The 25474-nt window shown below is 41.6% G+C and overlaps 1 protein-coding gene across 1 annotated transcript in view; it reads left to right on the top strand.

Moving 5' to 3' along the window:
- LOC145401308 (uncharacterized) overlaps window positions 1-25474 on the top strand; it is a 110586-nt gene that overhangs the window by 69191 nt on the left and 15921 nt on the right. Inside the window, exon 2 of the mRNA XM_080273635.1 lies at window positions 18836-19090. Coding sequence (XP_080129761.1) covers window positions 18836-19090 — 255 coding nt within the window. The remainder of the gene's footprint in view (window positions 1-18835; window positions 19091-25474) is intronic.

The raw sequence follows: 25474 nt of genomic DNA, 5'->3' as shown, positions 1-25474 counted from the left end.
TCAAACACACACACACACACACACACACACACACACACACACACACACACACACACACACACACACACACACACACACACACACACACACACACACACACACACACATTTAAAATCAAAACTTCCCTCTCTCTCTCTCTCTCTCTCTCTCTCTCTCTCTCTCTACTTCCTCCCCTCCCCCGTCTCCCACAAGGCTGAAAAGATAATTACTCGACTATTTTAAGACGGGGTGAATGGCAGGGTGGCAGGGGGACGACCATGCTAAATTTTAATGTATGCCCCTCGCCTGTTCACCTCTGCCACCCACCTCACTTTTACCATCCTCTGCCGTTCTTTTCACTGTTGTTTTGTGCAACGATAGAAGAATAAGAGCCTAGAAATCTGCAAAAAGTTCTTCTAACCAGGAAAATATGAAAAGAACAAAACAAAATCACGGCCCATTTATTTACCTTTTGCATTTTGATTTCTTCTGTGTATAATCGTAAACTGATTCTCTCTCTCTCTCTCTCTCTCTCTCTCTCTCTCTCTCTCTCTCAACCCCTCCTTCCTTCCTTCCCTAGTATGATAAATGGAGTCACCTTTCCCACCCCTAATTAAGCCCCATTATAATCCACCCTGAAACAATTACAAATGGGCCGCATTCTCCCTAAATTAACCCCACAAAAGCCCATACATCGCGGGTAGTAAAAGCATCTACGGTATTTTGTATTCACCTGGCATCTGGGTACCTCTTCGAAATATTTAACGTTTTCTCCCCTTCAGACTCCATGGCTGAGTAAAATCGTTTGAAGTTAGCCAGAATAACATGGAAAATTTAACCTGTTCACCCAGCGAGACTACTTAGCTGAGTAATATCGCCTTGAATTAGCCAGAATATATTGCAGATTAAAGTGATTCTCCTGAATGGGTTAATATTCCAGAAGCCTTCAGTGATATAAGGCAAGATACGTCCTATGGGAAATAAGTACTAAATGTGCCTAAATTTTCTGAACGCCCTCACATTCACCTCTTTATGAAAATTTTCCACAGGTGATTATTATTAAGGAGCCTGTTACCTCGGCACCAACAGACGGAAATTCTCACACTGTCTGAAATGCAGGGTGTCAGAATGTCCTCTTCAGTTTGATGACGTATATGTTGTTGTTTTCTTAATAATTCAGACTTAAAATATTCAGCACTCGAGACACCCCTAGTCATGAAGAAATTAATGTAGACTGTTTTTCTCCTCCAGTTCGCAAAATTCCTCACAGGCTGAATAAAATCGTCTGGGAATATCATGTAAAACAAGTAATACGCCATCGTAGTAAATTAAATAAGCAGCATAGATTTCTCGGCCCCACCAGCCAGAATTTCCACATTGAAGTTCCAGGCGCCACGATATCACGACCATTCACACGTCGTATTTGTGATTCTTGCAAAATATTTCACCATCCTTGACACGAACCCTGTGTGTGTGTGTGTGTGTGTGTGTGTGTGTGTGTGTGTGTGTGTGTGTGTGTGTGTGTGCGTGCGTGCGTGCGTGCGTGCGTGCGTGCGTGCGTGCGTGCGTGTGTGTGTGTGTGTGTGTGTGTGTGTGTGTGTGTGTGTGTGCTTGCGCGTTTGTTAACGACTAACATTACGTTCTCAAACCTATAAATAAAGTAAATATTGTGTTTACGTCATCATCACCACCATCATCATCATCATAATCAGTAGCAACATCACCACCACCACCATCATAATCATCATCATAATCAGTAGCAACATCACCACCACCAACATCATAATCATCATCATCATCATCATCATCATCATCGTGACTTAATTATCACTGTTATTTAATTCACATTTACTCAATCTTAAGTTCTGAGAAATATAAAACCACCTTCGACACTAAATGAAGGAACAAACATATACATTAATATTATCCAGTCGTTGCACCGGAGGGTTCACAAGGCCCTCTGGAGCTGATTTTATACACGAGATTTTCATTGGTTAGAGGGAATTAATTATTGGAAAATCTTTGTGAATAGACGGGTAGATAGGCGATTCGTGCTGTGCTTAGAGGAGGCTTTCGTGCACGGGAGCTTTTTCGTGCAGTTTATTACCTAATTTCTGTATAACGAGGAGAGGCTTACCCACGTGTTAGATAAGTAAGAGAGAGAGAGAGAGAGAGGGAGAGAGAGACTATAAGAGAAACGTAGATATAATTCACCACATCCAATAGTCTCTTCTGACTGGGAGGGATATACTGTATGTAGAGAGCAGTAAAACAGTGAGGGAGGGAGAGGCTAACGGGGGGGAGGGGGGTGAAGCCGATGGAGGAAGAAAGTGAGGGAAGAAAAGGTGGAGTGAAGTAAGGGAGAGAGGAGAGGAGAGAAAGGCTATCAGAAGAAGGAAGAAGTGGAGGTAGTACAGATGAAAAACAGTAAGGGAAGACGCAGAAGAAAGGCTTACATAGGGAGAAGTGTGAGAGGGAAAAGGGTAAGGAAGAGTGAAGGAATAATGGCAGTGAGGATAAGAGAGGAAAATGGAGACGGAAAGAGTGAGGATAAAGTGAAGGAAAAGAGAGATTCCGAAGAAGGGAGGAAGAGAAGTAAAGGAAGGATGAAATGGACAGAAGAAAGGGGGATAAAATGAAAGGACTGGAGGAGAGGAGAAAGGGAAGAAAAGGAGGGAAGCATAGGCAGTGTGGATGGGCGGAGGGAAGGGAGAGAGGAAGGGTGGAGTAGAGAGGGATTACAAACAATCTCCATTAACCTGTTCGCTACAATGACGCCCTTATTTTCTTCATTATCTCCAGACGATTTCATTCAGCTTTGAGGAGACATTTTCAGACAGAGAGGGTTATATGTAGCCTTCATTAAATCATTTATTACGACGGGGGTTCTCGCAAGTTTAATAAAGCAGTCTGACGTTACTTAGAACACTATGGAGAAAAGAAAAGGTCCTCGAGCAGAAGGAGTTAAGTGAAGATAATGTGGGACGTGTGAAATAGAGAAAGGGAAGGAAGGAGAGAGTAAGGGAGGGCAAAGAGAAATGTGGAGACAGGAAGGACTGGGGGCTAGTGAAAACAGGGGAAAGCAAATAACACAACAGCAGAAGTGTTTGTAAGGGTGTTAAACAGTATTTATGATAAACAAGTCTCTATAACAGGTAACTCCTTTAATCTGATGACGCACTGTATTTTGCCAATATTCATGTTACTTGCGAATTGTTTTAAGTATATTTTCATTATGCTCATGCTACTTACGAGAGAGAGAGAGAGAGAGAGAGAGAGAGAGAGAGAGAGAGAGAGAGAAGGGGGGGATGAGGATGATTAAAGAAGGAGGGAAGGAGACTGAACAAAAGAGAAAGAATGGAAGGGAAGAAGATGGAGGCTGAAGGAAGGAAGAGGGAGACAGAAAAAGAGAGGGAAGAAAAGGCTAGAGAGAGGGAAGAAAAGGTTATGGAAGGGAGACAGTGAATGAAGGAGGGAAAGAAGGAGAATGGAAGAGGAGACGGAGAGAGAGAAGGCTGTGAGAGGGGAGGGAGTGGAGGGAGGAGGGAGAGAGGGAGAATGGAAGGGGTGAGGGAGGGTGGTGAAGGGAAAGCGAAGGGTACATACCTCACGTCCATACAAAAGGGTAGGCTTAGTGTGAAGGTAATGTGAACGGGTGGGTGTATATCATTGTGTGTGTGTGTGTGTGTGTGTGTGTGTGTGTGTGTGTGTGTGTGTGTGTGTGTGTGTGTGTGTGTGTGTGTGTGTGTGTGTGTATTCAGGGGTGGATCCAGTGTTTTGCAAAGGGGTGGATGTGTGTTTGGTATAACAGTGTGGGGACGACCGACCTTCTGTGAGGGGGTTTAGGGACACCCTCACACATGAAAATTCTGAAATTCTAGATTTCACATTGTTCATATTGTTAACAGTTCAGTATTAAGGATGAATATGAAGGACTGGTATATAGCAAGCTTTTGTCATGATTAATTTGCTTATGGATCATGTGTGTTCCTAACAACATTCTGTACTAGACATCCAACCATCCATCTATCTAATCCTGTACTGCCCCTGAAATCAGATGCATAGACACCCAGGACTAGGCAATTTAGTCCAGACGTTTAGGGCAGGCGTGACCTATTATGTCTTCGAGTGGCGTGATGATAGCAACAAGCCCCACCATTCCTTCGACAGAACCGCTATCAGCTACATCCGGTTGGAGCGATTTGACCATCAAGACCAAATGCAGGCATTTAACGTGTTATATGATTACCACCTTGTGAAGTGAATGGTTACCTGGAGTAAAGATAAACGATTGGCTTGTCATTCAATGTACAGCCACCAAAAGATAACAAAACATCGGGTGAATATATGGTGAGCCTCTCCCACATCAGGATTAAAAAAAAAAAAAAAAAAAAAAAAGCTTACATCCACTCTCGGAAACTGAATTGTTCAAGAACAGCGTTCTCTATAGATTTTATATATATATATATATATATATATATATATATATATATATATATATAATTTAGTACTTATCAGTCGTCACTTTCATTGTTGATTTTGTTCATGTAGTCAAACATAAGCCTGTCTTGCAGCGCTGATGCCCTCATTAGAATGTGTCTGTGTGTGTGTGTGTGTGTGTGTGTGTGTGTGTGTGTGTGTGTGTGTGTGTTTGTGTGTGTGTGTTCATGCTCAGCCAGAGTATATTTTTTCTCGTGAGGTTATAAGTCACGTTTACTGCTCCTCCATCCCCTTCCCTTCCATCCCTTCCCTCCTCCATTCTTACTACCTTCCCTCCTCTCTTTTAGCATAATCCTTCACTGCCTCCGCCCCTCCAGTACTTCCTCTCGTCAGTACCTTCCCCCTCCGGTACCTTCCCCCATCCAGTGCCTCCTTCTCCAGTACCTCCTCCTCCAGCACCTCCTCCTTCAGTACCTCCTCCTCCAGTACCCTCCTCTGCTAGTACATCCCTCCATCGGTACCTCCCTTTCCAGGACTCGTACTTGCCTTGCTCTTACTTCCCCCTCCAGTACGTCGCCTCTCCATTACCTCTGTCCCTCCAGTATCTCCACCTCCAGTAGCCACCTCCCTCCATCAGTACCTCCCCACCAATATCTCCTTATCCAGTACGTCCCTCTACCAGTACCTCCCCCCCAGTACTCCCCCCATGTACCGTACGCCATTCACCTGCCATTAAGGTATGCCTCCCTCCCTACCTTGAGGAGAAGAGATGCTTTATCCCTCCCTTCCCACCTTCCCTCCCTCCCTTCCTACCTTCCCTCCCTCCATCCCTCCATCCATCCATCCATCCATCCATCCATCCATCTATCCTTGCCCCTTCCTCATTTTTCTCACCCCTCCTCATTCCCTCTCTCCCTTTTGTCTTCTTCGTATTCCTTTTATCCCTCACTTTTCCCTCCATCTTTATCCTCCTCCCTTCTTTCTTCATTCCTTCAACTCTTTTTTTCTTCTCTCCACTATTTACATTTTCCACTTTCCCTCCTCCCTCAGTCTGTGTCCGTAACTCATTTTTCTCTCCTTCTTCATTCCCCTCCTTCACCTCTCCCTTCTGATTCATTCCATCCCTTCTCCCTACTCCTATCCATCCTCATCTTCCCCTCTTTCTTCTTCGTTTTATTCTTCTTTCAAAACCTCACACTCCTTTTCAGTTTTTCTTCTCTCACTCTTCCCCTCACTCTCTGCTCACCTCCCCTCTTTCCTTCCTCCTTCTCACCTCCTACAGTACCTCACTCCTATCTTCAGCCCTCCTCTTCTCCCTCCTTCACGTCACTCTCACTTTTCATCTTCCTATTCCCAATCCTTCCCTCCTTCACTTCTATTTTTCCCGTTCCCAATCCTTCCCTCCTTCACTTCCATTCTTCCCTCTGCCAGTCCTTCCTACTTTCACTTCTATATTTCCCACCCCAGTCTTTCCATCTTTCGCTTCTGTTCATCATCTCCCAATCCTTATTTGCCTCACTTCTTCATCCTTATATTCTTCTTAATCGTTGTCTTCCCTTCTTCTCCCACACTTCATATCTCAGTCAGTCGATTTCCCTACCACATATTTTCTTTCTCCAAATTTTACGTTTCCTCCCATCTCCCTTACCTTTCTTTTCTCACTCTTTCCCTTCCTCACTTTTCCCTTATTTCTTACCGGGTTTTACTTTCCATTCTTCGCTCCGTCACCTTTCGTGCTTACCTTGCTCCTTCACCCTTCTCTTCCTCTTTTTTTCTTTCCATCTCTCCTATGTCATCCCTTCTTCCTAAATCCCATGTGTGTGTGTGTGTGTGTGTGTGTGTGTGTGTGTGTGTGTGTGTGTGTGTGTGTGTATGGTATTTGCATAAGAATAAGTGAAGGTGAGGGTGGAGGGAAAAGTGCCTATATAATAACCCTCCTCCCCCTTCATTCTCTCTCTCCCTCCCTCCCTCCATCTGTCTCTCCGTCTTCTCTCCATTCTCTTTCATCTCTCCCTCCCTCCCATCCTCTTCTCTCCATATATCAGTATGCCTTCCCTCCTTCTCTCCCACCCTCTCCATTTTCATTAATCTCTTTTTCTCCATTAATAAGTCAGTCTTCTCCCTCATCTTCCCTCCATCATCGCTGTCTCCATCCCGCCCTCCAATCTCTCTCTCTCTCTCTCTCTCTCTCTCTCTCTCTCATTGTATTTTGTTATTAGTACCATCATTGCTACTACTAACATGTTGTAATAGTAGTCTGGGGGTAATGGTGGTGGTGGTACTTTTTTTCTGGTGGTATTGGTAATGGTACTGATATCGATGGTGGTAGTGATGGTGGTGGTGGCTGTGATGGTACTGATAACGATAGTGATTGTAGTTGTGGTTGTGGTAATATTATGGTGGTGGTGGTGGTGGTACTCATATTGATACCATTGACTGAAGTGATGGTGGTGTTTAGGGATAGCAAGTGGTGTAGTGGTTCTAATACCGGCGGTGTTAATTATAATATATAAGCCGATTACGATGGTGATGTCATGAGAGCTAATATCGATGGTGTTATTAGTAATACATATTCATTGATAACTGTGGTAGTAGTAGTGATATCGATATTGCTAATGGTGATAGATACTGATAATTGTGTTGCTATATTCTGCCTACTTTAACTTGGTCGAAAACTGCCATTTCTGCATGCCGAATACAGAGCTGTAGCAAGAACTTTACATTAGAATATGATCGTAGTCAGGGAGAAATGCCATGAAGGAGAGAGGAGCCTGGCTATTGTCGTATTCTGCTACTGAGCTACGGGGAATAAGCTGCAAACGGACGAAAAATAGCAGGCAGATTAGGATGGATGAACTATAGTGTTGTTCATTGATATCACTGGTGTTAGGAGCGATAGAGGCTGATAACAGAGGTGACAAGTGTCGTTAATGGGAATAGATACGTACTTATAACAGTGATGCAAGGAGTGTTAATATCCTTGGCGTTAATGACAATAAACACTCGTACTTACTAATAACGATGGTGGTGGTTGCGAGAGATACTTACGATACTGACAACGATGGTGCAAATGTTAATATCACCGATGCAAATGGTGAGGTACCTATTGATATCGATGGTGATGGTAATGACGGCTTTAGAGACTTACCGATAACGGTGATGCTAATGGTGTTAATGCAGTAGATACCTGTTGATAGTGGTGAAGATGGTGGTAGTGGCAGCGATAGTGGTGATAGTGGTAAAGACAATCGTTTCTCACCACTGCCATTATCACACGTCCATAAAATACCGCAAGGAGGCGTGGGAGCCATGGAGAGAGAGAGAGACAGAGAGAGAGAGAGAAAGAGACAGACAGACAGACAGACAGACAGACAGAGACAGAGAGAAATGGACAGAAATACCGACAGACAGACACAAGAATTGGACTTAGGTAGTACATCATGACTGCCAAATTAGCTGGGTGAAATATACAGCTAGATATGAGCAGAAATAGATAGATAGATGCACTGATAGACAAATAAATAGAGACATGGTGGCTGGAAACAGTAATGGAATGATAGGTATGCGGTTCGGAATATAGGTTTGTAGGTAAGTGTGGTCTATAATGTAGGTTACTTATACATTCACATTCTAGTGAAACATTCGTATGCATGCATACTGTATATGTAGGTGAATGTACTAGAATAAACAAACAATAGCCGATCCGTGGTCAGAATTTCTCATGTATTAACATTGTAAAAAAATATATATCATCCTCTCATTCTTCTTGTAGCCTAGGCTATTGTGTTTTTATACAATTTCTTATTAGTTCTTTTGCCACTCGACCGGGTACAAGTTTAGAGGTAAACAAACAAAAGAATTATGACAAGAATTTCAAAACCGCCCACTGAATTCGAAAGTGTACGTGAAAATATGAGTCACTGTCAAACTTTTACTTTTCTTGTGCCAATTCTGTTCACCAAGGGCGTATTTTTGATGGAGTTTCTTAGTCGACACTTTCTTCATTCATATTTCTTTTGCAAAAGTAAAGAGAGAGAGAGAGAGAGAGTATTCAGTTCTGACACGCCTGAATAAACCGAATCGGACTTATGATCCAAGGGAGACAAAACGCCTTGGCGGGAAAAAGGAAAACAAAATACTGTCGCCACATCTATGCACGTGCACTGTCGTCACCGTAGAAACCTTCACCTTTTCCTGGCGTTTTCCCTCCGTATTTGACTTTCCCACCAAAGAAACATGCTTAAAAATCTCATTCAAATAAAAGCGACCTTAACTTTGCCTGTGTCGAAAGTTACGTAAATATCGGAGGCGAATATTTTCCAAAAGCCTGCCATTGTGTGGCGTTCTCGCAATCGCTCCTCGACTCGGCGACAGTTTTGCCTACCCGAAACAATGAGAAATTTAGGTTTTATTCTTGTCAATCAGTATTTATTTCTGTATTATTTTTTTACATAATGTGCACAAATTTTCATTCAGGAAGAACACATTTGTGTGGATGACATTCTTCATTTGAATTCCTTTGCTAGAGATGCCTTTATAGAATCGAAATTCCAGGAGAAATACACACACAGGCACGAAAACAGACATAATCTACGAGTATTTTCTTGACATTTTGGTTTGGTAATTTCCCATATGCTGATATTGTGTCGATAATGTAAGTTCCATAACCGTGTACTGTAGAATTGTTTCTGAAATATTAGAAGAATTATCCTACCTTTATGAAGTTGGCAAAACTGACAACCCAATGATTAAGAACAGTACCACTTTAGCTCTTCAGTACGACGACGTTATTTTAATTTTGCTCTTGCTAACGCCAAACGATTTCATTCAGCTTAAGGGAAAAAATCGTAGAGAAAGGATTATGTCTTTGAGTTCGAGGACGTGTGTATTGTTTATTCATGTTACTTCCAGACGATTTGATTTGACTGCAGAAACCTTTTGTAGTGAGGGGGTTAATGAATACAGAATCTGATCGAGAGTCTCTCCTAAGCTGAATAAAATCGTCAAGACAGGAAAGAGAGAATAAAAATATAAAATGATGTTATCCTATTGAAAGGGCTAAGGGTTAAACACATCTTCCCACAGTCAGATTTTATAATGGCCTTGGTGTCAGTGGGGAGAGAGAGAGAGAGAGAGAGAGAGAGAGAGAGAGAGAGGCTGCCCGTCTCTCACCAAATTACACCCCTCACAACACCGATTAATTAACACAACGCCTTCATTAACTATCATGGCGGAGACAACGCTGGCATTGTATTCCAGCTAACGCCAGACGGTGCCAATCCCTTCACTACGATGGCGACGTTTATAGCTTATTCTTGCTGCCACTGTACCCTTTTTACTTTAGCCAGGCCATAATTAGCCATCTTTCCATTCTGCATATTGGATTGTAAAATGAGATTAGCTCTGCAGTGATGCAGTTCATGAAGGAGTGCTATGGAGTGTACAAATAACCATAGTACTTTCGTCTTCCACCACTGAGCTACGTGAACTAAACTGCAAGACGACAAAAATCTGGTCCTAGTTAAGGTAAAAGGACTATAGTCGAGTTTATTCTCCTCATGAGAGCACCGCAGTAGTGAGGGAGTTAAGGAAAGCTGTATCAAACATCTCAGTTTTTAAAAATCTGTCCTAAGAAAAATTCGTCTGAAGTTGACAAGAATAAAGTACAAAAGGCGTCCTCGGGCTGTAGAGGCTATCCTTTCTGTTGCATAAAGACTCTCACGTAAGGTAAACCGTCCGGCTCAAGCAAGACAAAATATATTAAGTTCAGGGATTATGCAATTTTAAATTTTTGTCTGGGTAGGAATCATCACTTTTGAATAAATTCGTTTGGCACTAGCGAGAATATAATAACAAGAGCAATCCAAGATAGCAAACCTCTGTCAAGGCGTTATTTATCGAGTTAGAAGCAAAAATGTTGAAATTGGCAGTATCCCGCAATGGTAAAGAATCCTTCAAAAAATTCCTGGATCCGGATGATATCCGAATCACCACCAAAATCTACTGAATTGTTCCTTGGTCCATACCTTTCGCCTCCAAAAAAATTCAGCAAAATCCGTTCATAACTTTTTGAGTAATCCTGCTAACAGACAAAAGAAAAAAAAAAAATACAACGCCGGCAAAAACATATATAGCCTCCTTGGCGAGAATAATAAGATTCATCTATACCAGTGAAGGATTGTTTGATTTATATATTTATTATTTTTTATTTTTATTTATTTATTTTTTTCCCAAGGGTTATTTGAACCCACTGGACTAGGGGAAACTGGCCACAAGTGCCGGGCGCTCCCGGAGTTCTTTTGTTCAGGTTATATTGAATGATTGTCTGTGTTGTGTTGTGAAAGAGAGGTGTACATGAGGTTGGTAACTGTGTTGTAGAGGGCGGGGTGCATTACAGTGGATTGTTTGTGAGTTGTAGCTATTTTGTTTTGGCACTGAAGCATGTAAGGGTGTTGACCCATCAGTGTGATTGGCTTAAACGCTCTTTACACACCTGAACTGAGATTCACACTCACAGTTACGATCAGCTCACTGGCCCAGCTCAGTGTTGTGTTTCCAGAAGAATAAGAGGGATGGGAAAATTCTACAATAACCTTCCCCCTTTTTCTTCGCAAAAATATTAGCCACTGCAGTGAATTCATCGTGTCAGTTTATGAATCTCTGTGCTGGGGTCATATTCATCAGTTTCCTTGAGCTCAAGCTGTTCATTAATGACGCTGCTTATTTATACTTTCATCGTCATTCATACGGCCACCAAACACTTCACAGCCCAGACTGTGTGAATAGTGAAATAGTATTACCAAACACAATTATTCCTCTTCCCTAATCAATCTAAGTTAACCCCCCAAACTACCCTAACCTAACCTAACATCAGCAGACTAGCCTGACCAAATCTCGGCTTTCCTGGAGTAAAACAAAGTGCCAAATCGACAATAGCACGAAAACTTGCAACCCGGAGTCCCCTTGCCACTCCGACGCGGCACACGAGTGAAAGCAATCATTTTTTCCTTGTGACATCGCACGCGGTAATATTTTGACCACTTTTATTACCTATTTCTCTCATTATTCACCAAGTTTAATGGCCACCACATTTTTGCAAGACGATTTTCGAAATGAACGTGCGTAAAAAGAGAGGCTGAAATTCTCTCCACATTGCCACAACTCTTCCTTCACATCACATTGAGAAATCACTTGCTAAGTATTCTAATATACTCTTCCTCTTAGTAGTAATATAAGTTCAGTTCCTCAACCCTCTTAATATGCTAGAAATTGTACATCCTTTCTCAACCCTGTCATGATCACGTCTTCTTTATATTAGCCGATTTCAGACGATTATATTCAGCTGCGAATGAGTCATAAGAGCCTGAGAGTGGTAATGAATAAGTGAGTAATTAAACATTTTAATGTACTCATGATTTTGATAACAATATAATCAGCTTCTAAGAATTCTAATAATATAATAAATAATTCAGTATGTAAGAATTCGAGTACAATCATTGATTCAGTAACTAAAAAGTGTTATAATTTTCCTTTTACTTTTTAGTAAAATATAATCAGTAAATCAGTATCTTGTAATCTTGGTACCAATATGCTTAGCATCTAATACTTCTATAATCTTCCTTTTTAGTAATTCAGTATCTAACAGTTCCAGTACGAATATAACCAGTACCAAATAATTCGAAGTGAAAGTGATGCATGTGGCAGTGGAAGTGTTATAATGGCTATTACTGTGTGTCAGGTCAATATTTGTTATGGACAGGAACTGATAAGGTATACTGATATGTATGTACAAAAAAGAATATACTACCTGAACCCATTTTAACCCCTTCAATCCGAGGGATCGCCATTAAGCCCAATAAAGCCCTCAGACGTCATCCAGATTAAAATACAAAGGACTTTCTCATGCTGAATGTGTTAATGGAGTGTTTCTAACTCCATCACCGCGAATAATCTCACGTATGTTGAAGTCAGACTTAGCGAAAATAAAATGGCGTTCCTTTTGGTACTAAAATGTGTAAATGTCCACCACGGCATAAGTTTGCACCACACACCCGGCTGGTAGAACATACCACCACCAATCCACCCTGGCTGCATGTGGCTCTGCAGTAGTTAATTTAAAACTCATCGTAGTCAAATCGTTATTCTCTCTCTCTCTCTCTCTCTCTCTCTCTCTGCCACCAGTATGACATCACGATGCAACCTTGCCATTTCCGCCCTCACGCCAACAGTTATAAGTCGTGAGTGGGACGTGCTCGGGTCAATGCCAAAGACCCATCTTCACTCTCAGGCTTACTTGATAAGGTACGGTGAAAAGGTCGATAAAGTTAAGTTACAAGCATATTCTTTGAGGTATCCAGTATCCACATGCTGTGCGCTCTCAAACTTCACAATTTTCACGTCTTTTATTTCTTTTTCTTTTTTTTTTCATACCTGTTCAGCATCCTAATATTTTTCATTTTAATCGAGTTTTAATCAAGGATCAGCCTAAGATTATGCTTTAACTTAAGAGGTGACACTAGTGATGAAGCAATTACTAAAGGGTACACCTAATCCCTCCAGTGTACAGAGGATATTAAGCTTAATTTTATCGTAGGAGGAGAGCAAAAATAAAAATATAATTGAACTCTGAGTGACGGGGTTAATTAGCAGGGATAAAACATAATTTTAATGCACAGAACGCTAAGGAGGGATCTTTCGAATGAAAGACGTTGATAATCTTACCTCCGTGTGAATCTCCAGGGCTAGAATCATTTAGGTAATGTAATAAACACGGACAAACGTAATTACAGACCAATTAGCAGTAAATAGCCCTAGGCCTATCAAGTCACTCATCCAGCCATATTCGTTCACGGCCTCATTAACAAAAGCGGCATTCCTTCTTTATTACATTAGAGTGTGCATTCATGAAGGGAAAAAAATCTCTTCAATCTGACGACTTTTAACTCTTGCTGTCTTTTAACAATTTTAATCAGCTCTGGAAAACTTTCGTACTGAATTCATTCATGAAGAATACATCTAACCCATCCCAGTTTGAAAAGTCTCGCCTCATCTGATAAAAATCGTCTGAATGCAGCAAGAATAAATTGTGTATAATCTTAGTGAAGGGCTACAATAATTCTTACGATTTAAACAAAAATGAATAAAGTGAATTATCAGAATACGATTTGTTTGATCGCATGTTACACTTTGGTTTTGTTGTGAAATGTTTAGTAACCGAATGAATGAATGTGAAGAATCGCCTTGTACACAACTTGGGCTTGATAGATGCTTATGTATACGGGCCCTGAATGCCAAACTTTAGGCTTAATAACTAGCCATTGGAACGCTTATAATTTTCAGAATATGTGCGAATTTCACAATTCTGTATTAATTTTAAGTATGAATATGCATATCCGTACAACTGTTCTAAGGTGTATATCCAGACAGTTTCGGGGACCCCGTCATCCTTTTCAATAGTCCTGCTCTGATATGGACTTTCTTTTTATCCTTGTAACAGGTGGGCGATTTTAAGCAAATCAGAGATATCTTGTCGAGAAAAGATTAAGCGATTATTGTTTCATACCACTTCACTGTGAAACGTGTCTCTAAAGCTAAAAAGCTAAATGAAATTTCTGGAGAGAAGAGTAAAATTTAATTATACGAAGATGTCATTGTATTCCTCAAACCCCAATATAATTCACTGGAAATAGTAAGAAGTAAAAAAAAAAAAAAAAGTGTGTCAGTATTATCACAATCATGAAATGCCCAGTCTAAAGAATTTCACGGAAATACACTGGATTCCGTACTTGGGAAAACCTAAAATTTTTCCAACGTCATTGCACTAAAAGGGGTAAAACCGTACAGCCACTGTCGCCCCAGCACGCTAGGGCGAGCTCTTCTCACCGCGGCAACCAGCGATAGTGTACAGTGTTCCCACGAGACAGTACCGTGGGCGAGACGGTCGTTACACCCTGTAACAGGGCTGACCGCAGGATCCGTCAAGTAACTGATCCGACAGGTGGTATTGACAGCCTGAGTCGCATTCTCGATGTCATGGCAGACTTCGTACAGTTGCGGGAAACAGACTCGTTCCACGCGCGTCATGAGCTTGTGTTCTTAGGGGCTTCGGAGTTTCTTCCTTACCGACTTTTTCTTCATGCCTCTCTTCAGTGTCCTTTTGCATGCTGTTAATGGTAATTACGACGATATTAGAACTATATAAATAGCGCACAAGAGAATATTCATGTGCATAGTAATATGCAAAATAAATCGCTTAGTAAAGGGTGCAACGAAGGCTCCATGCAACCTTGACCATGGGCCTTGATATCATAGTGCCCTGAATCGTCCAAATGGAAGAATTATTCACGCATATAGAAAATCTGTTAACTGGGGAGATAAAACTGTTTCTGGACGACTAGGGCCCTCCTTGGTTATATTGTAGATATAACTTCTAAAATTGTCCACGTTTTCGTCAAGCAGTTATGAAACTTTCACATAATATTCTGAAAATATGTAGGGCTCCGAAGATCGCGTCACTGGGTTGGAAAATATTGTTTACTGTGTCGTCGTTTACCGTTGAAGTGAATTAGTGTTATGTCTGTATGTCTACACCTGTACTTTTTCCCTACCGAGTTGTTTTGCATTTTCGTCTTAGCCTGTGGACGACATTTATATTTAATTCTTGCAGCTGCCAGACGATTTCATGCCGGTGTGGGGAGCACCGTGGTATTGAAGGGGTTGATGAGCTACTTTATAATATTCCTCCACATCAAGAAATCATCCCTTGGCTAATAAAATCGCCTGGAGATAGCAAGAATAGTTTTTTCTTTTTTTAATCAGCGTTATGAAGGGGGTTTACTGTTTCCATTACTATAGGTTGTTCACCTCCACGTGGCGGAGATTATCATCATTCTGCAGCGTATTTCCCATAGCTCAGTCGCCTAATAAGACAGTACTGAGGCTCTACTGTACAGTCGACATCAAAAGTCTTGTCGCCTGTGCTGTTTTTCTCTCCATGTGTGAATCTGCAGCAAATGACACTGATGGTTGATTTAGATATTTACTAATGTCATCAGTGTCGATTGCTGCTGATTCATTGCATTAATAATCAAATTCCATGGAGAGAAAAACAGGAGACACAACAGGACTCTTGATGCCGAATGTACAATCTTTGTAATGTACATTCTTTGTATAGTACTTCGTGACTAGCATCATACTTTAATGTTATCCCTTGTTACAGCTTACTAGTCAGTATGATGAGGTGGCAATTTTACGCCAAGTTAGCGCGCACCGACAGAGTATAGTTTCTGCAGCCTGCTTATCTATCTTGAAGGATAATGAAGAAAAAATGTCTTTCTCCCCTTTCATGTTTCTTGATTGCTTTCTCGGATTTAGCCACTTTCTCCCATTGTTATTCCCATTGCATTTTTTTTTTTCAATTCATCCCTTGTGTCTCCCCCTTGTCATTTCCTCCATCCAGTATTAATGATTTTACCTCATCTCTGCCTCTGTATCAGTCTGTACTCCCACGGCATAGTCCGTGCATTGTCGCCTTATTAGTTCCTCCATCGTCCTTACACACATAAAGTATTCATTTATTTACGTCCTCCATCTCTATCTGTCCATCTTTGTGTCTTCTATCCACTCTGTTTACATAAAAACAAGAAAATGACCTAAACTTTATTAACTTTTTTTTTTTTTATGGTGCTGGACAGGGATGCCTTCCCGCTGTGGCACTGACATAGCTGGGCGGCTTCGCTGCCCGGTTATGCAAACTCCCTTCAACTCCCTTCGTATCCCCTGAAAAGAGGTTGGTGAACTGCTAGCGGGAGGCAGTTCGAGCCAGCAGTCTACTTGGTTCACATTTCAGATGAACTTAGGGTACTACTACTACTACTACTACTACTACTACTGCTACTACTACTACTACTACTACTACTACTACTACTACTACTACTACTGCTGCTGCTGCTGCTGCTGCTGCTGCTACTACTACTACTACTACTACTACTACTACTACTACTACTACTATTACTGCTGCTGCTGCTGCTACTACTGCTGCTGCTGCTGCTGCTGCTGCTGCTGCTGCTGCTACTACTACTACTACTACAGGGTGACCCAGAAAAACCTCCCACATTTCAAAGGTAAATTAAAAAAAAAAATGGTTAAAGATAATCAAAATATTATTTGCACACATGAAACTTCATTCAGTACAGTTTTTATTCATCATGTTTTAAAGATGATATCCTCGAAATGGTGGCTGTCATTGTCTATACATGCTTGGAGGCGATTTGTGAAGGCTGTCATGGTTCGACAGGTCATGTCGGGTGGAACAGCGGCTATCTCCTACTGAATAGCAACTGTAAGGGCTTCAAGAGTTTGGGGTCGATGAATATATACTCGTGATTTAAGGTAGCCCCACAGAAAAAAATCACAAAGGGCGAGGTCAGGGGAACGGGCCGGCCACCCAACATCGCCATGCAACGAAATCACCCAATCCGGAAACATTTCCCTCAGCACTTGCAATGATCTTCGAGCTGTGTGTGCCATAGCTCCATCTTGCTGAAACCACACATGGAGTTCTTTAAGCTCAAGGTGTTCCAAGTTGTGGCCTTAGAAAGTTTTCGAGCATATCGATGTAACGGTCAGAAGTTACGTAACAGTTACACCACTCTCTTCAAAGAAATAAGGACCCACGATGCCAACATCGGCAGCAGCACACCACACAGTCACTCGATCGGAGTGCAACGGTCTTTTGCGTATCGTGTGAGGGTTGTCTTCAGACCAATAGTGAAAATTTTGTTTATTTACAGAGCCACTCAAATGAAAATGAGCTTCGTCACTATACAAGAGAACAGCATCTTCCAGAACACGTTGCAGAATGTTCGCATATAACTCCCTGTGGCTTATCCAGTCTCTCGCATTGAGTTCTCGCACAACCATCATTTTGTATGGATGGAAGTGAAGGTCATTGTGTAAGATTCTCCTTGCAGTTTCCCGGGATATCCCTACAGCTAAAGCATGCTTCCGTGCAAAACGTCTCGGAGACTGCACAACAGATCACCTCAATGCTTCAATATTCTCAGGCATACGAGTGCTCCTAGGTCGACCAGGTGAATTTCTTTTTAAAGCTGAGCCTGTTGCCCTGAAATTCTCAACCCACTGGAAGATGGTTTTCCGATCTGGAACGTTTTGGTTCCATGGAATACTGAAACGTCTTCGAAAGGCCCTCTGCACGGCGATCATGGAACGGTTGTTTGAGAAGAATGCTTCGACAGCAAACGCATGGTGTGCTCCCGACCACGCCATGTTGGCGACTGAGGACGGTTGGTTGGGCTACCAACAGACCCTAGCCCCGACCCTCCTGCCACATTACTGCCAGTGCTACAGCCTTCCGAAATGTGGGAGTTTTTTTTGGGTCATCCTGTACTACTACTATACTACTACTACTACTACTACTACTGCCGCTTCTTACGTACGGTAACTGAGTACGGTAAGAATCGGCGTACCTTCTCTTCCCATTTTAACAATGTACCTATCACTCTGTATTCATAAAAATAAGAGAAAACCTTTGTTTTCCACACGGTAATTGAGTACACTAGGAATTTGCTGTCACTGTTTTTCTTGCTGATGACACTTTAATCCCAGACGAGGGTGGGTTTATAATTGCGAAAGCCCCGCGCTCTCTCCTTTTCACTTCTGAGACGACTTGTGGCGGGAGAGAGCGTGCGAAGGATGGCCGAGTCCTGGGAGCCAAAAAAGCAAAGTTTTTCCTTTTTACGTATTCTGGATGCTCCTTATATTGTCTTCCCTTGCATCTCACTGGAAGAATTCTTGTGCGTTATGGGGACGACTCAGTCAGTGTTACCAAAGTATACCCTGCAACATTTTCTACTTCCCATATGTCTTCTTATGCTATACAGTCTGTCTTTTTTATTTCCAGATATTGCACGGTTGGTCTGTAATTTCGTGAGGCAACCAAAAATCTGCACTTCTTACACCAGCTAAGTCGTCCCTGCGACACACAAGACACTTGTGTCAAAGACGGTCCAATTTACGGATTACATTGTACACAGTTCAGCATTTTTGTTGAGAGATCTGGCACGACGGCTCTGTGATAGGTGTTCAGCACTCCTCTGACATTCGTGTGATCATTCAGCTTTAATATAGCCTGTACGGGTACTTTACCGTTTAATATACTTAACCGTTTGCCTTTAGTTCGATCCTCAAGAAGTAATTAGTGCTTTTTCGACCATGTCATGCCACCAGAGAGAGTAGGCTGGTCAACTAACATTATGTACTGGACTGCGGTAGACTTGTCTTTGGTCCCTACACCTCGAAAGAGGTAAAAGGGATTGGCTTTTACTTTTTAAAAAGATAAATATAGCCCGTGCATCATTCCTGTCATCCTGTCACTAATAATTATCCTCTGTTTCAGGAGACGCAGGAGGAGGTGGTGGGTTTGGGCGAGGTGGTGATCCGGCGCCCGTCCGTGGTGGTGTCAGGGGCCCTGGTGCTGCTGGCGGTGTTGGACTGTATGCTGAGCCTGGCTTGTGTGGCAGTAAGTGCAAGAGAGGCATGTGGGCTATACTCACACCACGACAAGAAGGCCCGGGGGCTGGCCACCGAGGGACACAACCGCAAAGAGAGGCTGTACCGCTGGCTGGGACAACAGAAGACAATATTCCCTCTTGTAAGTGATTTTATTTGTAACAGACATTAGCGGCCGTTTTTTCGTCATTTAAGGAGCCTCTCTAGCAGTTCTTCGTAACCAGTTTATTTCAGTGTATGGCACGTCTGTATTCCCCTGTATGTTATTTATCCAGATTATGTGGATGTCAGAGAAGGCGTATATAGGCAAACATTCAATAGACTATCAAAGCATGATATGGAATCTAGTCACTAAGAAGGAGATGCCAGAAAACCTCCTAAACCCATGAAAACACGGCCCATCGTGTTCCCTAATGCCCTTAAATCCTGCTGTGGCCATTATATTTTGATCAGTTTATTAATTTTCTTATATCACTGGGAGGAGAGAGAGTGTCGAATTCCTCCCGCTTTGGGTAGACAATCCGTCAATATTCCCTCCTCGAAAAAATGAACTTGTATGTCCAACACTCCTGAAGTTAAACTGTGCAGTGTGCAGCTTTGCGGGTGAAGTGACAAGAAGTGGAGGTCAGGAAACCTCACCTCTTCATAATGACATTGGGATGTGGTGATCCCATCGCCCAACACTTGCGTTGCAAGTAGTCTGTTGCTTTCTAGAGCAAAGAAAGGGAAATCTGTTTCTGGAGCTTCCTTTTCTTCTTTGCCTTATGTCCGCTTTGAGCTCAGATAGCGGTGATTTGAATCTCTGCTGTATAAAATTATCGATTATTTGTTTATAATTATGGTAATAAAGTCAAGCGAGGTCCTTGAATTTATTCAACACTGCTATGGCAATTTATCCAGTTATACGGAAGGAGGCCAAGGTTACATACCTGACTAAAAAGGCAAAGGGACACAGAGGTATGTGCGGATAGTATGGATACACTACATAAGGCTTGATTATAGTAGCAAGCAAAGATCATCATCATCGTGAATGGTTTATCTGGTCCTTTGTATAACCGGACCTCTCCATCAGGAAGGGTTAAGCCATACTGGCGTAGGACGAGTTGGCATCATCCAAGGGGGCACTTAAAAGCTTGTAACTTGGTAACCTTGTTGGAAGCTCAGAGTAATGAGACAGCTAGGCAGTGATTAGTTTCATACAGACACTGGAACTTTAGTCTTGAAAAATGACTGGATTCCTTCAGCAAAGGAGTTAACTAAAGTTAACCACATCAGTACCGTGCTTTATCCTTACTATGTAGAGGCGATTATATATAACTTGCGAAAGATCTCTATCGCTAAAGAGGTAAATGAAGGATATACCTAACTCCATCCATACACATCTCTCGCATGTTCAGTAACAACGTCTGATTGTATTTTTATTAATTATCATGTGCGAGATCATCAAGTGCCGGCAAAACGGAGGGTGAAGGGGAGTTGGTTGGTGAGTATGCACGTTCGAACGAGAGTGGTTTTCTACTTTCGTTTTTTACCTCCCATTAGTGGCGTTACACAATAACATTCTAAGAGAAGCGAAACTACTATAGCTCGTCCACCTTAACGTCTCTGCAACTCATTTCTCGTAGCTCAGTGGCTGAACAAAATATTACGGCTCTACATTCTTCCCATAACAGTTTTCGTGACTAGCACCGTATTCAAGAGTTAATCTATTAAAACTCAGTATTCAAGATGAAGAAATGACAAAGTTAGGTAAGTTAAAGAGGACAGAGTTTAAGAATCAATTTTGAGCTGCCCGTCGAATGTGGTATATGTGGAATTAAGTGTGCGAATGTAACTGAGCTGCTGTGAATTTTGTTGATACCGTGTGTGTATATATATATATATATATATATAAGGAAAGAAGTCTGAAATCTTATACACTCGAAAATGCTGAAGTTATAACCGTATTCTTTCAACCCAAGGACGTCATTATTTTAATTTTGCAGCTACCAGATGATCTTATTAAGCTTATTACGGACCTCTAGTAGTGAGAGTAAATGGACGCTATATTTAACCCTTCCAGTTATAAAAGTATCCCAGAAGCTGAATAGAATCGTCTTGGAATGGCACGGATAAAAAGGAAAAAAAGTGATCCTCGAATAAAGAGGTGAATTATGTTTTAGCTTTGGATAGACTTGAATCAGCCTGAATAGTAATGATTGCAAGTGGTTTCGAGGATAAACCTGAATGAACTCGCCATATTCAAAAATACATTGGTAGGGAAGAGGTAATAATAATATTGCTAACCCATGGGAACACGGCCCTTGGTGCAGTGGGAGTTGGGAAGTGCGAGGAGTGAAAGCAGGAGGGAAAAAAAACAAAAAACAAAAAAAAACGTGTGAAAGGTGCGTCTGTCTTGCGGAAAATCATTCGGCCAGGCAACGTTCAAGTGACTAAGGTGTGAGCACAGAACTGGATAAAGTTGATAACTTGAGGTAGTTGAACTTGAGTGATTCAGGTTAACACTGAAGTAACGGAAAACTCCCAGATGATTATTTACGTAACATTGTAGCAAAACAAGCGGTTCTCAAAGTGGGGGCCGTCGGCAAGATTTCAGGGGAGCCATGGCGGCTTCTGTAAAAAAAAAAAAAAAAAAGTGGGGATTCTAAAACAAATAAATATCGTATTTTAGTTTGGTAAAGAAAAAATATATTTTTATATCATTTTCCCTAATCATAATACCAGTACCATTTTAATATGTAAACATTCAGTGATGTTACCTACCAACGGATTTACTCAGATTTCACTAATACAGTTCCAGTGAGTGTGACAGGCGTTGGACCGAGCCATTGAAATGTCTTGTCCAGTACATATCCGTGTGTCATTGATTGGTGAGTGGTAATGAGATCCTCGGTGCGAATGGTCTTAGTCTTGCTTAGGATATCATTAGGAAAACATATGAGCATACTGTCCTTGAACCAAATACAGTATTGTGCTGTAGCTGAACTCAAGCACAATGCGCTCTATAATCTGATAGGGGCAGTGAGGGTTTTAAGAGTTCCCCAGAGGGGGGATAGAGTGAAAAAGATTAACGGCCATATTCTTAAAAATAATTCCTTCCCTAAACTTTTCCTTCCCTTCGAAGGATTTTTCTTTCCCTTCAGTATGCGTAAAGATTTCCTTGGAAGGGAAGGAAAAATGTTCAGGTTGGTAGCCCTGTTAAACTAAAATGACCCATCCTGCTGATATTTGGTATGATGGAGCGTTAAATTTATAAACTAATACATCAAAACACGCATATCTCGTGCTGGATAATGAAAGCACAACACATTTGAGACGTGGGAGGTCGCCACCACATCTACAGTATACTGTTGGTTTGTATTCAGCCATAAATGCCATTCTGGCCAACACCGCAGCGTGTTCACTCCTCAGGACAATATTTTGATAAATTATATTCGAGGAATATTATTACGCTTAATGTTGTTATTAGTAAGTGTAAGAATCACTTGTTAACGTCCGTCTCGTGTACTCGCATGGCGGCGCTCACCTGTTTTTTTCCTGCTGGAAGACATGAGCCGAACCACACGTGTGACCTTGACAGCAGATTTTCCTTTTTCAGGCAAATTAACAACCAAAATGTTTCTTGAAATGAATCCTCGTTTGACCCTGGCCATAATGTATAAGATTTGTCAGTGTCAGATCATAAAAGACTGGATGAATATCAGAGGTGGTACGTCGTCTGCTCTGTTTATGTCTGGTTTATTGTCTCAGCCGACATGGGTAACACTTTTAAAGAGACACAAATAGCTCTTAAACATTAGTATAGCGTTGTAAATAGCATTAATGAAATTATACAGTAACTTCTGTCAACATTTTAAATATATATAAGACAATGAACCACAACAGAAAGCACAAAATTTATGAAGGAATTTTTGAAGAGAAGGGTCAAGGAATTCCTTCAAGTTCCAACAATTTCTGCTGCCCAGAGGAAAAATCTTTCCCTTCGCGCGGCCCAGGAAGGGAAGGATTTTTTTAAGAATACCAATTCGGCTAAAGATTTCCTTCCCATGCCTCTACAAGGGAAGGAAATGTTTAAGAATACGGCCGCAACCACTGGGCTGAACTGGATACAAAGGAAATGGCAGTAAAGTGTCAATGCGACAGGCTGATCGTTGTAATTTTAAAACAGTGGAACTAACCAAACTGAACGATATGTAATTAAATATCTAACATAAAAGTGTGGTCCATTCAGGTCTGTTCAGGATCATTTACGTCCAGTTGAACCCAGTACAGCTCATCACGTCATTTAGGTTCATTGCGGCCATGCACATATTCATCCAGGCTTATGCGGGTCAGTTCAGGTTGGTATAGGGCCATTCACTTTAGACCATTGAGGCACTTGGCCCTCACATGCAATATGGCCCATTTGTAACAAACAGTTCAGGTACAGTCACATCCATGCAGGTCAGCTTCTAATAAGTTTAATCAGTCTAGTTCATTTCAAGCATGTTCAGACCCAGCCAAATAAATTAATGCTTTTCCAGTCAGTTTATGTCCTTCACGACTTTTGAGGTAATGGTAGGTTCATCAGATCGACTTAAGTCAAAATACATGGATGCTTATAGAGGCATATACCAAAAATCAGGTTATATTTGCGTTGAGTCTAGGTATTGGTATTGGGTGGTAGGGCACAATGAGGCAATTATACCCTGTGAAGATGGGCGCAGCAGTTTGCTTGGTGGTCATTTTTATAATATTGACCACGTCAGAGCAGAAATAATTGGGCTGAACGGAATGGGCTGGGATGGTGAAGTGTAGTAGAGTATGGCGAGGTGAGTCCGGACATCCATCCACCCATCATCCAATTTTTTTTCTTTTTTTTCCATCAGGAGCGTGGGAACCTGGTACTAGGCTACTCATTCCCGATATTTGAAGCGAGAGTGACCAGCCTCATTCGCGGTAGGGTGGTATTATGTAAGCAATAAGCTATAACTACTCCTTGGATAAAACCCTTACAGGTTTATTCCTGTTGAAGCGCCTTAGCGCGTTAAACCATCAGGTGTCATTTAGTTATACGGTTACCACCCAGCGTAGTGAATGATATCGTCTTTTACATGAAACTGGCTTGTCACTAAGTGTATAGTCACCTGAAGACAGCCCTGCACTGAGTGGATGGTAGGCGTCCCCCTGTAAAGATGGGCTTTGTAAGCCATACACTGTGGACAAATAATGGAAGTAATGGACAAAGAGGAGTGGATAGGATGGGATGGAATGACTGAAGGTTGTGGGGAACAAACCTAATGAGGACAAGCCATCATTGGCATTGGACAACCTTTTGGTCTACCGAACTTTATAGCAAGTACTCTTTGCTAAAGTTTGGCTGAACGAAACAATGTACAATATCAATAAAGGGTCGTTCTCGTAAGGTGTTATCTTAAGTATCGGCATTCCTGCCTTTGCAATACATGATGGTAGGTTGTAAGGCAGGCTGCAGGAAGTACACCCTATGAAGGTGGGTGTAGTAGGCTGGCTGGTATGTTCGTGGTGATAATCTGAACCAAAGCTTTCTCCAAGGCCAAGAATAAGAAGGCGAAGAACAACAGCAAAAGCAACAGAAAAATAGGTATGCACCACTCGTGTATCTCATAACGCAGATAAAAAGAACAAAAGAATGAATGTCAGGCAGTCCATTGACCTGGTAACAGCTGAAATGTCTCGCCACACGTCCAGAATCAATCCTTTCACTGGTATTGTCGCACTCAACCATTTTATTGTGACTCACTCAAACGAATTTATTGAGCCTCAGGAAATCCATATCGGTCAAGCGGTTACAAACATTGTCGTTAACTCTTTTTCAGTTATTATCACCCTGAGGTATGTTACTTTGGTTAATGTGCACACTTTTAATCCGTTTCGGGAAAATCCTTATCGGTCAGATGTTTAGCCACTTAATTCCGGTTATTTACTTAGTATATAATTTTTGCAAGCTTCAGATGGTTAAACCTGGGAAAGCCTTGTCGAACGTGGGGAGTTAGATACAACCTTCATAAACTTCTCCAGTACAAGAGGTCGTAAGTTGAGTAAATTGTAGAGCCAGGAAGAATTAAAAAAAAAAAAAATGCATCAGCGCAATGACAGGATTAATACCTTCAATTTGTTAATGTAATTTTTCATTTTGTTCTTGTTATATATATATATTTTTTTTCTTTTTATGCGTTAGCCTCATCAGTACTAAGGAGTATCTTAGAATGTGTGTGTGCAGTTTTCTGGAAGCAGCAAGAATAAATTAAAAGTACCTCATTGGACTCAATGAACCACTGACATTTTGGCGGCTGGCTTACACACGCCTCGAGCAGGATTGTGTTGGAATGATATAATTATATGGAAGTGCGGCTTAATACTCTATCGTACCGGTAAGTGTTCGTAACTCTCCCAGGCTCCTGTAACTAACACTTCTCCGGTAAAATCATCTGGCTTTAACAGGAATAGAATACCGGTACCAGAGTTGTCCCGATCGCGAAAAGGGCTAAATGGCTAAGCTGATGTG

The sequence above is a fragment of the Coenobita brevimanus genome, chromosome 55 (assembly GCF_032717465.1).
Source record: "Coenobita brevimanus isolate Jiangsu-jjx chromosome 55, ASM3271746v2, whole genome shotgun sequence".
Lineage (NCBI taxonomy): Eukaryota > Metazoa > Arthropoda > Malacostraca > Decapoda > Coenobitidae > Coenobita > Coenobita brevimanus.
The sequence above is the reverse complement of the archived record's forward strand: the minus strand, read 5'-3'. Positions and strand labels throughout refer to the sequence as shown.